The sequence below is a fragment of the Didymella exigua genome (assembly GCF_010094145.1).
Source record: "Didymella exigua CBS 183.55 unplaced genomic scaffold M421scaffold_58, whole genome shotgun sequence".
Classification (NCBI taxonomy): domain Eukaryota; kingdom Fungi; phylum Ascomycota; class Dothideomycetes; order Pleosporales; family Didymellaceae; genus Didymella; species Didymella exigua.
This window is the reverse complement of record NW_022984832.1, coordinates 134,138-148,660: the sequence shown is the minus strand read 5'-3', so window position 1 is coordinate 148,660 and position 14,523 is coordinate 134,138. Positions and strand designations below refer to the sequence as shown.

General features: G+C 53.7%; 7 protein-coding genes across 7 annotated transcripts; 4 read left to right on the top strand and 3 right to left on the bottom strand.

Annotated features, from left to right (window-relative positions):
* Positions 1 to 964: 964 nt before the first annotated feature.
* Positions 965 to 1,984, bottom strand: M421DRAFT_337074 (uncharacterized protein). Its single transcript, XM_033589431.1, has 3 exons — positions 1,478 to 1,984; positions 1,219 to 1,323; positions 965 to 1,170 (listed from the first exon to the last, which is right to left on the bottom strand). Exons 1-3 carry the CDS (start codon positions 1,801 to 1,803, stop codon positions 1,077 to 1,079), a joined length of 525 nt encoding a protein of 174 aa, XP_033443177.1. The 5' UTR covers positions 1,804 to 1,984; the 3' UTR covers positions 965 to 1,076.
* A 641-nt stretch (positions 1,985 to 2,625) lies between these two features.
* On the top strand, positions 2,626 to 3,675 carry M421DRAFT_426416 (uncharacterized protein). Its single transcript, XM_033594384.1, has one exon. The coding sequence runs from the start codon at positions 2,983 to 2,985 to the stop codon at positions 3,214 to 3,216; it is 234 nt and encodes a 77-aa protein (XP_033443176.1). The 5' UTR covers positions 2,626 to 2,982; the 3' UTR covers positions 3,217 to 3,675.
* A 1,155-nt stretch (positions 3,676 to 4,830) lies between these two features.
* On the bottom strand, positions 4,831 to 7,179 carry M421DRAFT_426415 (3-phytase A precursor). Its single transcript, XM_033594383.1, has 4 exons — positions 7,005 to 7,179; positions 6,886 to 6,938; positions 6,771 to 6,836; positions 4,831 to 6,723 (listed from the first exon to the last, which is right to left on the bottom strand). The coding sequence occupies exons 1-4, from the start codon at positions 7,046 to 7,048 to the stop codon at positions 5,234 to 5,236; spliced, it is 1,653 nt and encodes a 550-aa protein (XP_033443175.1). The 5' UTR covers positions 7,049 to 7,179; the 3' UTR covers positions 4,831 to 5,233.
* M421DRAFT_426414 (FMN-linked oxidoreductase) lies at positions 7,178 to 9,791 on the bottom strand. Its single transcript, XM_033594382.1, has 2 exons — positions 9,557 to 9,791; positions 7,178 to 9,508 (listed from the first exon to the last, which is right to left on the bottom strand). The coding sequence occupies exons 1-2, from the start codon at positions 9,742 to 9,744 to the stop codon at positions 7,516 to 7,518; spliced, it is 2,181 nt and encodes a 726-aa protein (XP_033443174.1). The 5' UTR covers positions 9,745 to 9,791; the 3' UTR covers positions 7,178 to 7,515.
* Positions 9,792 to 9,905: 114 nt separating this feature from the next.
* On the top strand, positions 9,906 to 11,283 carry M421DRAFT_336840 (endoplasmic reticulum protein). The gene is made up of 5 exons (XM_033589430.1): positions 9,906 to 10,165; positions 10,324 to 10,458; positions 10,506 to 10,609; positions 10,660 to 11,015; positions 11,082 to 11,283. Exons 1-4 carry the CDS (start codon positions 10,145 to 10,147, stop codon positions 11,006 to 11,008), a joined length of 609 nt encoding a protein of 202 aa, XP_033443173.1. The 5' UTR covers positions 9,906 to 10,144; the 3' UTR covers positions 11,009 to 11,015; positions 11,082 to 11,283.
* A 208-nt stretch (positions 11,284 to 11,491) lies between these two features.
* M421DRAFT_76775 (amidase signature enzyme) lies at positions 11,492 to 13,324 on the top strand (the record flags this gene model as incomplete). Its single annotated transcript, XM_033597258.1, has 2 exons — positions 11,492 to 11,625; positions 11,674 to 13,324. 2 exons carry the CDS (start codon positions 11,492 to 11,494, stop codon positions 13,322 to 13,324), a joined length of 1,785 nt encoding a protein of 594 aa, XP_033443172.1.
* Positions 13,325 to 13,446: 122 nt separating this feature from the next.
* M421DRAFT_336784 (uncharacterized protein) lies at positions 13,447 to 14,492 on the top strand. The gene has a single exon (XM_033589429.1). It carries the CDS (start codon positions 13,548 to 13,550, stop codon positions 14,388 to 14,390), a length of 843 nt encoding a protein of 280 aa, XP_033443171.1. The 5' UTR covers positions 13,447 to 13,547; the 3' UTR covers positions 14,391 to 14,492.
* The last annotated feature ends 31 nt before the right edge of the window (positions 14,493 to 14,523 follow it).

Genomic DNA, 14,523 nt, shown 5'->3' with positions numbered 1-14,523 from the left:
GCGAACCTCTGTGTTGGCATTGCACGCAGCGCTCGAGTGGGTCGGCGCACCGAAACCCATTACTGACCCACAGGTGGTCTGCCCTTCTCGGGACTAGGTATCTCGATTCAACCGCAGTGCGAGCAAACTCATCTCGATCGCGCCTCGGAGGTTTGCTGCGACGCAGGGTCCTATGGTACCCTTTGCCGGTAGGAGCTCGATGTGGATATCTGACGGGCGGTACAGAGATTGCGATCGGTGGTGCTGTGCGACCATCACCATCTCCTGGCGCTCCAAACGGATTCGGTAAAATCCGCTCGGTAGGCGCCGAATGCGAAAGTTTGACGTCGGCCGTTGATGCATCATCGTGACATTGAGACAATACATGTTGGCGCAAGGACGCAGAGGCGGTGAATGGTAGTAAAATTGCGGGTGGACACTGCGATCGATTGAACTATGTAATGCGGATCTCTTAGTTGTCTACTGACACGTTTCAGGGTTAGCGACTTCCTCCTGCCAAATGGAAGCGATTTCAGCATTCCAACAGCCTTACATAGCCAACGAGCGCAGGCGTGTCGCACTCGCTGTGCTATAGGCTAGACGCTAGACCTCTTCTTTCCGTCTTTCCAAACCGGTCCAATAACGATGACATCAAAAGCGTCCAAACTCCGGAACGCCAATGTCGCCATGATGTAAAGCAAACGCAGGAGCACTCGAGGTGCCGTGGTATAGTAGTTTAAGCGAGCAGTGAAACAACGGCTGGCAAAGCCAGATCGAGTATTTGTCGAAATAGAAGTTACGGGTGCTGGAAGATGGTAACACAGTAGCAGTCGTGCTGAATCGAACAAAGTGAAGAACGCCGACGGAATCCATGCCGTTATGCAACGCTCGTGAACGCAGTCAGTTTAGTGAGTCGGATGTGTGCGGTGTTGTTAATGTGTGAGGCAGTAGATGATCATGATGCTCGTGTAGTGGGGATTGGTGGGGCGTGTCGCGTCGATGATGCGATGAGGTCCTGGTGGAAAGCCGATTTGGTATGCTCTGCGACCCCAGCCATCGTTGCAGGCAAGTAACCTAGGGGCTGGGAGCGCTGGCTGTTATTTGATAATTCGTCCTTTGCCCTTGACTTTGGTAGCTTTGCCAGCACCAGAGGAGGTGAGCTTGCTGGTTTGCATGAGCTCGCCGATGTATCTGCAGCGTATTAGAGAGAGCCACCAGTTGTGACGGACGAATACGTACGATTGCAGGAACTTGTTGCCGCCCTCAAGCTTCTCGTGTTCTGACTTGACAACCTCTACACGGTCGACGATCTCCATAAGGCTTGCTTGGAGTTGCTTGGCTTGCCTGGGGACGGGTTAGTCATCGAGTTGGAATTGGTGGTAGTCAGGGCACTACAACACAACGGGCGGTGTACAACGCGAGGTGGTGGTCGCCGGTGTTGCTCTTGCACTGCATGCGATTGCCGAAAGGTGGTGGTGGTGTCTTGGTAGCAACTTACTCTATCAAGGCCTGACGAGCGTCCTGGCCCATCTTCTCAATCTCCTCGCTGCTTCGTCGAGGGCTCATGGTCCTGGCATCGCCGTCGTCGTACTCCTCCTCCTTGAGCTCGACGTGGGGACTGTCGCGCGGTATTATGATGGTGCCGCTGGACTTTCTGCTTCCCAGGCGCGGGCGCATGGTGGGGTCGCCGCCCTTGGGGCCGTCCTGGTCGCTGACGGAGCCGGTGCTGCTGGTGGTGCTCATGTCGTCTGGATACGATGACCGGCGGTCAACGTCGAAGACTGCGACAGTCGGGTAGGGAGCAGAAGTTGACTGTTCCGACATCTCAGGAACAAACTGCGGTGCGGCTCTGTAGTAAGAGTTGAAGAGAGTTGTACAACTCGGCAGGAACGGCGCCGTTAGATCAAGTGGTCTGGCGCCAAGGTAGCAAAGTGGGCGATGTCGAGGGATGAGGACTTGTTAGGAAGCCCCGCTGGGAGCGCTATGCCACTTGCAATATCAAGGGTCTTCTGCTGCAGGAAGTCGGGTATTGACCCCTGCTACGTGGTGTCGGAGCCTCGGGCGCTGGGTGGAATGTGGGTAGACTGGCTGAGGTATGCGATGACGCTGCGTTGCCGAGCCCGGCGTCCTCGTGGGGGCTGCAGATGCGAATTAGGCCGGTGAAGAAGCGTGCGGGCAGAGATGCGGCTACAGATGAGTGTGGAAGATCCAAAAGACGCAGAGACGAGCAACAGAGCGATTCAGAACATGTTCACGCGCTACCTCAGTGTAGTCACTCCCGAGCGGCCACTCGCCGGCGCTGCGACTCCAAGGTTTGATCCTGTCGATCGCCCTCAGTACCAAGCGCAGAGTCCACCCTGAGGGGCCGAAGGACAACCAGCGGCAAACCAGTGTCGAGTCAACAGCAGCGCTGGCAGACACAGTGCCGCGGAACAGGGCGTCTGACGCTGGGGCGGGCGGCCCTGCGGCGAGTGCTGTTTCTGCCCGCAAGGAGGCGGCCGCTGAGTGCGTCCTGATCGCCATTGCTTGCAACCGCAGTGGTGAAGGCTGAGTGGCGATGACGTCTGCGGGATGGCATTGCTAGCTGCAAACAATCAAGATTGACTGCCAACCACGCCCTTGTCTGCGGTCCCCACAACGGCGCCGCAACCACGCCTGTCGCACCAGGCGATAGTTGACATCATCTCCTTCCCGGCAATGACGGCAAGGACGTGCGCTGGCCTGCGTACTGCCTCGATGTTGCGTTGCCAATCAACTGCGTGCGAGACGAGCTGCCTGAGATGATGATGCTCGGCGGGTAGGCGCCTTCTTGAACGCTCTTTCCTCCCTGGGACGTCGGTGCCAACCAAGCCTTCACTACAACACCGATGCCTCCGCTACGCGAAAACCTCCCGTCGACACGACAGCCCACGCCGCCGGCTCTGGGAATACCACCCTTTTAACCCACTACCGTCTCTACCTAAGACAAATTTTATTCTGCATCGTCTGTTGACTGTTCAAAATATGGGTCGCAGTGTCCACGCGCCCCTCTTCTCAGCCGTATTGTCGTCGTTGGCCGCGAGCGCAGATCTCCGCCGCCGTCTGCTCTCTTTCGTCGAAATTCGTATAGGATCGTCACATGCGTTGGACCCTGCGGCGCTCCCTGTAGCTCAATTCACCACTCCCTGTCACAAGAAATTTCTTTGTGTCTGCTCAATGCGCGCATTGTCAAGGCGGCAATGCTTCTGTGCTCACTAGCCACTGACGCACTGTGTTCGACGCACCTCACCGTTTTGACAGCCCACGCCATCCTCTTCTCTCAAACCAACAGTCAGTGAGGCAACCTCGTATTAAATTACCGTGTAACTTGGGAACGCTGCAACCGTCCATTGTTCCGTCCGCACGAAAAGCCATGTCGCCGAGCCAAGCCCTTGCAAACTCGTGGTGGGAGCACACTATTCCACTGAAAGGAATCTCTTCCGGACCCCCTACCTATGGGAGAAATGTCGCAATTCACCGCCGCAAAATCGTCTCTTTCTTTTTCTCTGAGCGTTGAGCAACGGTGATCAACACGTTAATGACATTACACGCCGGAAAGCTTAACTTCCATGTCTCACTTGACGACGGCCTGACACACGGAACCTTTTCTCTTTGGTTGACGTCCAAGATCTTCCCGTCTTCAATAATCTCTCGCTCAGCTAAGGTCGTGCATTGAGGTCCAAGCGAAGACACCGCCTTTCTGCTCAAATGACGATCTTACGAAAGATGGGGTTTGCACCAGGTCAGGCAGAGCAGCCTTGCCGTCTTGGGCTGACATCGACGTTAAGGGTAGGGGCAGACCTGGGACTACGTTTCACGCATATCTCAAACGGCCCGAAATGGATGTTGTTTAGGAGGCAGCTGACCATGTAGTCGGGACGAAAGCACTCTCCGCAATTGCAAATCCGAGCGGCAAACCTGAAGCTGCAACATGTAAGTGGACGTGCGGTGCATCACTTCCCGCCAACGGGATGCTTGCGCGGATTACAACATCAAGCCATGGCCATGGTACTTTTCTCGCCTGTAATATCTCCGACCTATCGTTGACGACGATCGGGAACTGCAGCCAAGCGTTGGTTGCTCAAAAGGTGAATATGACTAATATCTGCGGACTTGGTGAAACTGCAGTACCTATGCGATGCCACTCCGCCATCAGTCCACTCTACCTATAGGACATGTCCACATGTAGCCGTACCTGCTATGTGCTTTCTGAAACAAGTAGGTAGTCACTTCAACGTCGCAAATGCCAGCTCATCTCTCCACACGTCAATTCATTGGCAACCTCCTGCCTTGCCCCTCTATTCACATCATGTCGACAAGTTTTGCGCATCTTAATAGCAATTACCTATAGAGGGGCAATAGAAGTTGAGTCAGGCCACAGCGAAATCACCCCATCCCACTCTACACTGCCCCAAAAACGTCGCCGCGGTCCTATTCAAAGCAACCCTCATCAACAGATCAATAGTTTCTCCACAACGCAGAAGTAGAGTCAGCTTCTACATGCCCTGCAATGACGTCTACCTTACGCGTCTCCCCTTGCAATTCCACCTTCCTCGCGGCAGCCTTCGTGCGAACACCGCGCCTCGGCGCTTCTCCAAGCTTCACCGCGGTGTACCTGTCAACATGGTAAGTAGCAGACACTTTGCACCGAGCGCTTGACACCGGGCGATTCCCGCACTCGTCGAACTATTCATGCTAGCCCTCTCAAACCGGTCTTGGTCGGACATCGGCCCGATCATGACTCTCACAGGGCTGAGCCTGCAGCTGCTTCGCCTCCAGGACAAGGCAGCTTGCGAGTCAACTAGCCGGCCATTATCCACGCGTGTAGCACCGGATAAGCAGCGTGTAAACTGGTTGGCTGATAGGGCCGGTAAGAGCCGTGTGTGGGTGTAATGAGTGAGCGAAGCGAGGTCGGCTTTCCACAAAGGTACTGCTGGGTTTCTTGAATGGAGGAGATTGTGGGGAGAGGCGAGCGAAGTGAGGCCGATGAGAGATGAGAGGGGGCGATGGTGATGTCAGACAAGACGAGGACGAACGGACGATGGCTTCAAGCGCGAACACGGGGACAACAGATGAGACGGTCAGCAAGGACGATTGTGTCTATCGACCAGATGGGAATTCGCAGTAGGTATTGTATAATTTCAGTTCTCGCTATCTTGTCTCTATAACTCTTTATCACTCTCAAGACCCCTCGTGCTCAACTCCAGCATATGCTGCAGCAGAACGAGGGTATCGTCTACTCCTTTTTGACCGGTCGTCCATCCGTAATGTCTCCATACTTGGGGGTTTCATAGTCCCCAAAACACGCATACTCATAGTCGGCCAACTCGATCTGCTCCTTCTGCACCTTCAAAAACGTCTCGATATCGCACCACCCATCATCCCGATCGCCGCACGCCTGCAAGCTTCTGCCAAGAGGGATTGTGCGCTGGTTGAGAATGAAGTGCACGTAGCTGGTCGGCTCACCGTCAAGGTAGATATCTTTTGAGTGGCGATTAGGGTTGACGGGCGCAGGTGCCTTGATGACCTCGATGTCGAGGCGGCCAGCAAACGGCTCCATGTAGCTCAGGATGAACTCGCGATCTTTCTTGATGGCATTGGTGGGCAGGTGCTCGGCAAATTGGGTCAGGCCAAAGGCAACCAAGATGCTGATGATGTTTGCATCGTGGCTGAAGTCGAGGTTCAAGTTCTGGTCTACTGGGAATGTAGCGTTGTTGTTGTCAAGCGTGATATTGATCTGCGCGCTCTGGTCGACGATGACGTGGTGCTGCATGCGTGCGAGTACTTCCTGGACGTAGCCAACACCGATGGCGCGTCCGACCGGGGAAGCAAAGGCCGTTCCTGCTGTGAAGCCGATGTCGAGGGCATACTCATAGCCCTCCCACTCTTCGTAGGTGAACAGACTGCACCAGTGGGAGAAACCAAGTCCAACCGTCTCATACGCGCAGAAGGCTTGGGCGTTGTAGGTGTCGGTGATGGTCCAATCGAGGTCACCGGTTATGTTGTTCGTAAAACGCTCGTGTGCGTCAACGAGATATACATTAACCCACTCCATGAGCGCATCTCTCGCCATGAGCCAGCTGGAATGGTTGCATTGCTTGTATCCGGCGAGGGTATTGTTGTAGCCCGGCGACTCAATGGCAAGTTCGAGAGTCGCGTTCTGTGCCCACCCTAGACCAAAAAAGCCTGCCATAAAATACTCTGCGGACTCGTACATGCGTCGTTGTGTGGTACTGCGGACTACAATTTTGCTGCCATTGTTGGGGTAGAGATGACCGTATTGATAGTAGTGCAGCGTGCCAGAATTGAAGAGCTCCTGCTTGCCCATGGGGACCAGAATCTCGCCACCAAGCTGCCATCTCCAGTAGTTGAGGAAGTCTAGGGCACCATGGCCTGTGAATTTTCCAGCAGCGGCTGTCAGCTTCCTTCCAAGCATCATCTCAGCTGCATCACCACTGAACTCGGGGTAGCGGCTGCCATGGCGATGCACCATGTTCAGCCATGTGACGTTCGAGCCTGGTGGGATAGCATACTCGTCCACACCAAAGCCGCGCGGGTTAGGGAAGTAGGGGCTGAGGTTGGCCAGACTTCGGAAGATATTCCGTCCTTCAGCGTTGGCAATGGGTACCTGGGTCTCGAGGGGCGCATTAGGAATGTAAGACACTCCAATGAAAGGCGCTATGTTGGTTTGAGCCATGTACGGTGCATCGCCGGTTTGTGTGGGTCCTGGTCATTCGTGAGCAGAAGACCAATAAGCATTCACCATAACGTACCTGCGAAATGACCATCATCCGTGACGAAGTAATCTGGAACGCCAGCAGACTTAATCGTTGGTGTGACTGGTGTGGCTCAGCTATCGTTTGGACGGTGGACATTCAAGGTACTCACGCTTCACAGCAGCATGTTCTCCAGGTATCGGCTTTTGCGCATCAGAAGAACCCCTTTCCAAGTGAATTAGCAGACTGTCGACTGGAACATTGTAACATCAGTGCCTTGGTACCGCGTACCTGAAGTTGAGAAGCTGCAGAGACAGCTCAAGTAGTCCGTGCATGACTGTGTGTCAAAGTACAGAACGCGCACAGGAACGGAAATGACAGTGAAGAGAGACAAATCGCGCTCCTCTCTATGTATACGATAGCCTCACGTGAACGATAGCCTCACGTGAACGATAGGCACAGAGGCAGCGATGGGACGCAGTGTAAAGTTTCGGCGCGTTCTCACGCTTGGGCCAATCAAGCGCTATGAACTGACGACATCGTAGAAAACATGAGGCTGGTACCGTCTGGGCGCAACACCAACATCGCTAGCATTGTCCGATTTACTGTACACGACCAGCTTGTTGTGACCAAGAAAGATTCGATGGTCTTGTCTTCAAGAAGCTCCCCTATCGTCAAGAATTTGAAGTCACACACCCAATGAATGTAGTTCGCACGCATGCATTGGAGTCTATAATGCTAGCTCATGATTGCAAATGGAGACTCAAGAGTGATAAACTCCAAATGAAAACGTGTCACTCGTCTACCCCTCAGCCTCGATCTCGTAAGCATTGGACTTGTGCTTGGGCTCGAACTTGAAGTTGGGGTGTGCAGGACCAAGGAACATCTCGCTGAGCTTGATCCAATCCTTGTAGTTCTCACTAGCCATCAGCGTCTCCAGGTCGTTCCTGCCCCTGAACCTCGGTGGTCGATCCTGGATGTTGGGAGGCAGGTGCTCCAAAAGACCGTGAGGTACATATCGGTGAGCGAAGCTGAGCCACTCCAGCAAGAAACGGCGCGTTGTCCCGATGCCCATTTCATCGGACCCCCAAGTCTGCAGGCCGTACTTGGCGAATTTCTCAATGTAGGTCAGACGCTCGGAGGCAGACTTGTCGAGATATTGGCCCTTCTCAACCTCCTCGAAGATCCAGGGCTTGATCAGCGCACCACGGCCGATCAGGACGGAGTCAACGCCAGCATTGTTAACGTTATTGTAGTAGTCCTCGTGAGAGTAGCAGTCACCATTGCCGATGAAGTAGACATGACCGCCATTGGCAAGATCACGAGGATCGGCTTCGGCAATTGTGTCCGTTTGTGCATCCTTCTCGCTTTTGAGGCGCTTGATGAGAGATGCGCATTCGGCGATGTAAGACCAGTCTGCACTTCTCGAATAGCGCTGCTGCTTACTTCTGCCGTGAAGTGTGATGGCGGCAATTCCAGAAGTGCCTTTGCCGGACTGTACGGCCTCGTAGCCACCAAGCACAAGACGCCTGATCAGCTTTGTAGCAGTTGGGTTGTTGTCCTTTGTGCCCATGCGGATCTTGACGGTGATAGGGGTTTCCTTCGACACATAAGTCATGCCACGTAGAATGCTCTCAAGCTTCGAGTCCTGGTCAAGGAGAGCCGAACCAGCGCCCTTCTCGCAAACGAGGTTGATCGGGCAGCCACAGTTCAAGTCGATAGCTCGCAGCTTTGGGCAGTGGTCGGTCAAGACTTCGACAGTCTTTGCGGCTAGCCATGGCTTGTTCGCCGCAATCTGAGCGCCAAACTTCATGTCACTCGTGTTGTCATAGCCCTGAACGACTGTGTTCTTTTGGAGGAATTTTGGTGGGCTGATTTCAGACTCGTGCGCCTTCATCAACGCCCACTCGCCTCTCTCGCCCTGAATGAGAGGCATACCCATGGCCATCTCACTCCATGTGACCTGACAACCGAGATCCACGCAAAGCCTGCGATAAGGCATGTTTCCTTGGGTCGTGAGAGGTGCCAGACTTGGTGTTTCAGGACCATAGTATAGCCTCCGCTTTTCGGACGGTCTGAATGGCGCCTCGACGAATTCAGCTCTTCGCGCTTCTTTCTCCTCTTTCAACGCCTCGTTGTCGCCAGCTGCCGAATCGAACATGGCACGCTCGTTATCTTTATTGGAGTCAATCCACTTCATGTACTGGTCTGAGCGCGGTGTCTGTATTTTGCGCTTTGCGAGGCCGATCTTGACGTCTTTGGACACGACGTTTGCAACATCAACCTCATCCTCAAGATTGACCATTGTCGACGTGCGCTCGGCATCCTCGATGAGAACCAGCTCTTTTCGCCCATCGTCAGTATCGCGCTCCTTCGAGTGGCTGCCAACAAAGCGACATTTCCAGCCAAGGTGGCAATAACCTTTAACCCCGTGGATTGGGCATTTGCCGTCGAAAGTGGTAAGATCTTCACGGCGGCCCTCTTTTAGGTATTTGCGAAGATCGTGTTCGAACCTGCACTTGCTGCCAAAGCCGCACTCCTTGGGAGAAAACTCATTGCTGAGCATTCGTGTCGAGCAAAGTGGCAGTGTATCGCGAGAGCTTCCAAAAGTTCGGCTGGTATTCTGGCCGCCTTTCTGCTTCTTCTCTTTCTTGCCTTTCTTGCCTTTACCTCCGCCATCGCGGGCATCGCGCGAGTCGCCCTTCTGATAGCGACCGTCTGCTGCCTCAGCTGCATCATCATCGACAACCGCATCCTTTGTCTCCACTTTGGCATCGCTGCGGAGAATCAAGTACCTTGGGAATTAGCACAAAGTATCATATCTTCTCTACAAAGCCACTTACTCCGCCTTGACAGGCGCAACACCTTTCACGCGCTTCGCATGTCCTTTAGCAACTTCACCGTTGGGGCTGTTACTTCTCGCGCGTTTCTTCACTTCGCTGTCGCCACTGTGTGCGCCATTGGAATCCAGTGGAATGGTCGCACCAAGCAATGGCTGGCCAGACAAGCCCTCGACCTTTTCACCGTCCATTGCAGATGATTTTAGACAATTATTGCTGCAAGCTGACCTTACGAAAGATGTTGGAGTTAGTGTTCTTGATTCCGGCTGAGGTAATTTGATAAAAACGCATTCGACCTTTGCTAGAAGCGGTCTAGACTCGGGTGAGCCACCTGTGGCTTTCCCACGGACCACGTCAATACGTCAGAGTTCACACATGCAAGCTTGCCTACGCTTAGCTTGTGAACTCTGCGTTCCTGTCCCTCCCTCTTCCCCTCAGCCCACAACCTCCACCAGTATAAACAAGCATCGATCTACCTCAGGGAAGTCACCAAACAGCTTTCACCTTACCAACATACAACACCGTTGTACACGACTCCACCAACAACAAACAACCTCAGCCCCCCTGTGAGAACAGAGCTACGTTGCAAACATGACACTCTACTACAGCCTCGTAAGTCATCTCATTCCATACCGATATCAAGCAGACAGTATGTACTACTGGGATGCTCCTCAATGGCGTCCTCCTGTGCTGCAGCAGTCGCGTGTCCTTCCCGCATCCTCCCGCCAAATACAATGTGGCTCACGTGCTTACTTCTGCTCTTCTTCTAGGTCTTCCTCCTCCTGGTAACGGAGATGCTCATTTTCTGCGCTCTCATTGTCCCTCTGCCGTTCACATGGCGCCGCAAGCTCTTCACCTTCATCTCGGAGAGTCCTATAGTCGCCAAACTGCAATATGGCATGAAGGTATGTATCTTTGTCCCTTGCAAGGGATATCTCTAATTTGAGTTTAGATAACCTTTATCTTCATCCTTATCCTCTTCGTAGACAGCGTCAACCGCGTCTACCGCGTCCAGGTGGAGTTGTCCAGCTTCGGCGGCAACTCACAGCAGGGAGGGTAGGTCCTGTAAACATCCGGAGCAGCGACAGCAGCTGACAACTCTACAGACAAGCCAGCCTTGGTGGCATCGAGCGCATGGAGGTCCAGGCCCGCAAGTTCTACTCGCAGCGCAACATGTACCTTTGCGGCTTCACCCTGTTCCTCTCCCTTATCCTCAACCGTACTTACGTCATGATTCTCGATGTTCTCCGCCTTGAGGAGGAGCTCAAGACCTACAAGGGCGAGACTGGCACCAAGAAAGGCTCTTCTCTCAAGGATATTGGCGGCGCTGGCGAGGTCGGCAAGCTCAAGAACGAGCTGGCTGCTAAGGACCGCGACATGGAGAACCTGAAGAAGCAAGTTGAGCAGATGCAGAAGGAGTACAACCGCATGGGTGACCAGGTCTCTAGCAAGTAGACGTCAGGTGGGCTACTGAGCAGCTATGTCAAACGACGTTTCAGGCCCTGCTGACGCGGCTCAACCTGCGCAGGCTTGTCCACACCGTCTTTTGCTCTCGGCACACTTTGGAAGCATATGTCTGCGTGCAGACTAGGTATTGGGAATCCAATTGGATGGAGTATCAGTACAACGTGTAAGAACTCACGATTGAGATTCTGTCGTTCGATTCTGTTGGGCTCTAGCGAAACAACATTAAAGCATTGCGTTAGCGTTGAAAGCAGTATCATCGTTCTTGACGTTTGGGCCTCAGAAGCTTGTGTGGTCGTGACATACTTGTGTGTGATTCTCGCGCTGTCACATGTGTTATCTTGCCTAGGTACCCATTTAGCGCAATCCTGCTCTCAAAGCACACATTGACACAAGCATCCGTCGATCGAAGCCCTGGAAGCTGAGGAAGTTCGTCTTCCTTACGTGGGAACTGCAATTGAATCTTTATAAACAATGTCGAACAGCGATACTGCGGCGCGCTTCCTGAACTACCCCACCCCAATCGCCCGTGAAGCACCCTACACAGCCCCACCACCAGCCAAGAACCCGGTGGTCAAGGGCGCACTACTGAACTACCTTGGAAGCCTGTAAGAAACATTGAAGTCGCGCTACGTGTAACGTGCTGATAAGTGTAGTGTCGCTGCTGTACCTGGGCTGCCATACCTGCTATGGAGCAACGCAGGCTTCAGCTCCCTGCGCAACCTGAAGGAGCTCAATGGCATAGATCCCCGTTACGATCCGACCGTCATTCCAATATCAGAGTCCACCGATGGCACATTCAGCCTACCTGATCATGTGAATGAGCTTCGACTCAAGTCTGCGGGCGCGCAAGAGCGGTTCTACACGGTTGTCGACTTCCACAATGCCTACAGAAGTGGCACGCACACACCCACCGAAGTCGTGGAGACTCTACTACCGCTTATTCGAAGGGATGTTGCGCAGCGCTCGCGTCACTCTACCTCGTTTATGCCCGGGCCAATCGAGCTCGTTAGGCAAGCGGCAGAGGCATCGACAAGACGATGGAAGGCCGGCAAGCCACTAGGTATACTAGATGGTGTGCCATTTGCCGTGAAGGACGACCTCGAGGTCAAGGGTTACAAGAGATATATTGGTACCAGCCATGACTACACCAATGGCAGGGAGTATGAAGCGGAGACGAGCTGGTGCGTGAAGAAGGTCGAAGAGCAAGGCGCTGTTCTCGTGGGTAAGCTCAACATGCACGAGCTGGGAATGGATACGACAAATAACAACCCGATCTGGGGTACGCCGTTGAACCCATACCACCAGCAGTACTATACTGGTGGCTCGTCTGGAGGTGCAGCATCTGCTGTTGCAGCCGGTCTGGTGCCCTTTGCCATTGGCTCAGATGGGGGAGGCTCAGTGCGTATTCCATCGAACTACTGTGGCCTCTACGGTCTCAAGACCTCTCACAATCGAGTGTCGACAGCCCCTATGCCAAATGCTGGAAAGTCCGTCACGGTGCGAGGCCCCTTGGCGAGCAGCATGATTGACCTTGAGCTATCCTACCGTGTCCTGGCGCAACCGGATCCTAACAGCTACCCCTCCGCTGTATTCAGTCCCTCTCAAGCGCTTACAGGACCACGCAACAAGGTACTTGGTATCTACAAGCCGTGGTTCGATCGTGCCGATCCTCCGGTGCAAGAAGCATGCCACTCGGCTCTGCAATACCTCCAGTTTGAGCTCGGCTACCAAGTTATCGATATCACCATACCGCTACTCCATCAAGGACAACTCGCACACGCCATGACTATTCTGGCAGAAGGCGCAGCCGGCCACCAAACCTCGATCTATGATCTCACTCCCGCCAACAGGATCCTCATGAGCGTGGCAAGGCAAACCCCTGCCACAGACTTCCTGCTCGCTCAGCGTGTTCGCAATATCATCATGGAGCACCTTGCTTACCTGTTCAAGAAGCACCCAGGTCTTATTATTGTCACACCCACGACTCCCAACGCTGGCTGGCCTATCGAGGAAGCTGACCTAGCTCATGGCATGACGAACGCAAACATGCAGCTCAAGAACATGGAGTATGTCTGGCTTGCGAACTTCACTGGCATTCCTTGCATTCAGTTCCCTGTCGGATATGTAGATGGCGAGAAGAGCAAGGGGCCGGGCAAGGTGCCCATTGGATTAAGTGGACAGGGTGAGTGGGGCAGTGAGGATGCGCTGATTGAGTTTGGCTTTGATGGCGAGAGTTGGTTGCATGAGGGCTACGCGGGAGGGAAGCTGCGGCCTGCGGAATGGGTAGATGTTTTGAAGGAGTAGGCAGACCTCGTCTTCAGGGTCTATTAAGTTAGGCGTTCAAAGCGTGACTTCTTCAGCAGCAACTGAACAGTTCACAAGCGCATATGGTCCTACTTTCACTTATCGCGTATTTTCTTGAGACACCACCTTGGTCTTGAACGCAAACTCGTTCGTTGCAGGGACTCTTCTCAACCTTACCACAGGTACTCAACCCAAACTCGGACACTCACCGGCCGTCCCGACTATGGGCGCTCAAGTCTCCTCAACCAATGGAGACATGCTTGCCGTTCAATCATTGTCACCAGTTGCCCCCAATGATGCGTCGTTCCGCTTTATGGACCTCCCGCCGGAACTTCGAGCATATGTTTACGAAAACCTTGTGCTAGTGGGGAAAGTCTTCTTCACGCCAGACTGGTACGATGTGCACGAAGGCCGCCGCTTCAACAACCACTCCGAATACCGACCGCCGTCTTTATCAATCTTACGCGTGTGCAGGGCTATCCACGACGAAGCTGAAGCTATCTACCTGGCAAAGAATACTTTCGTACTTCCTCCTCTTTGGAATTACATGCAGCCTGCTCGAGCTGCTGGAGAGGAGAATGCCTTGTGTCAGGGCAAGTCCTGGCTCTTCTCCAAAGCCGCGTTCCACATGGTCAAACACATCAGCGTTGGTATCTGTGTCCGAACTTGCGACGTCCCCTGCACTATGGGCCGCTCTGATTGGAATGTCTGCAACGCTAAGCATCCCAAAACCGTCGGTCAGTGGACCACACACCAGAAGATGAAGTACGCTCATCGAAAGGCCATAGCCTGGCAGGATCTCTGCTGCCGGAGCGTTTCGGTGGCGATCGGCAGGTTCAGCGGTCTCCAGTCACTTGAGTTGGACTTCAGCAACGCGTACTGCCCGGTTGGGTGCTGTCGGAGGCTTGAAGTGGCCTGGTCATATGTACTGAAGCACGCGAAGGATATTAGGATCCTAGGTGTAGGTATTCGTGCAGAGAGGCACCAGGTATTGATGGATTGCGATATCCCAGTCTGGCCCTACAAAGGTCCCCCGGGGATGCGCAAGATGGTGTTCAGTGTCTGATTTGGACAGTGATCTTGTGTGTAGGCCGAGGTACGTCTGTATGTAACTCAGAGAATTGTTGAAGTCTTGGTACTCAACGCAAAGGGAGGTGTTCGGCTTATATTCACTGGTGATCGGCGACTTCGTAAGGAAA

Coding starts and splice junctions, on each gene's coding strand:
- M421DRAFT_426414 (XM_033594382.1), bottom strand. CDS start 9,744: ATGGACGGTGAAAAGGTCGAGGGCTTGTCTGGCCAGCCATTGCTTGGT. Junction 9,509..9,556: donor GTTGCGCCTGTCAAGGCGGA/GTAAGTGGCTTT, acceptor CTAATTCCCAAG/GTACTTGATTCTCCGCAGCG.
- M421DRAFT_336784 (XM_033589429.1), top strand. CDS start 13,548: ATGGGCGCTCAAGTCTCCTCAACCAATGGAGACATGCTTGCCGTTCAA.
- M421DRAFT_426416 (XM_033594384.1), top strand. CDS start 2,983: ATGGGTCGCAGTGTCCACGCGCCCCTCTTCTCAGCCGTATTGTCGTCG.
- M421DRAFT_426415 (XM_033594383.1), bottom strand. CDS start 7,048: ATGCACGGACTACTTGAGCTGTCTCTGCAGCTTCTCAACTTCAG. Junction 6,939..7,004: donor CTGCAGCTTCTCAACTTCAG/GTACGCGGTACC, acceptor TCACTTGGAAAG/GGGTTCTTCTGATGCGCAAA. Junction 6,724..6,770: donor GGATGATGGTCATTTCGCAG/GTACGTTATGGT, acceptor ACGAATGACCAG/GACCCACACAAACCGGCGAT.
- M421DRAFT_337074 (XM_033589431.1), bottom strand. CDS start 1,803: ATGTCGGAACAGTCAACTTCTGCTCCCTACCCGACTGTCGCAGTCTTC. Junction 1,324..1,477: donor GCTCGTCAGGCCTTGATAGA/GTAAGTTGCTAC, acceptor ACCCGTCCCCAG/GCAAGCCAAGCAACTCCAAG. Junction 1,171..1,218: donor GGCAACAAGTTCCTGCAATC/GTACGTATTCGT, acceptor AATACGCTGCAG/ATACATCGGCGAGCTCATGC.
- M421DRAFT_336840 (XM_033589430.1), top strand. CDS start 10,145: ATGACACTCTACTACAGCCTC. Junction 10,166..10,323: donor TGACACTCTACTACAGCCTC/GTAAGTCATCTC, acceptor CTCTTCTTCTAG/GTCTTCCTCCTCCTGGTAAC. Junction 10,610..10,659: donor GGCAACTCACAGCAGGGAGG/GTAGGTCCTGTA, acceptor ACAACTCTACAG/ACAAGCCAGCCTTGGTGGCA.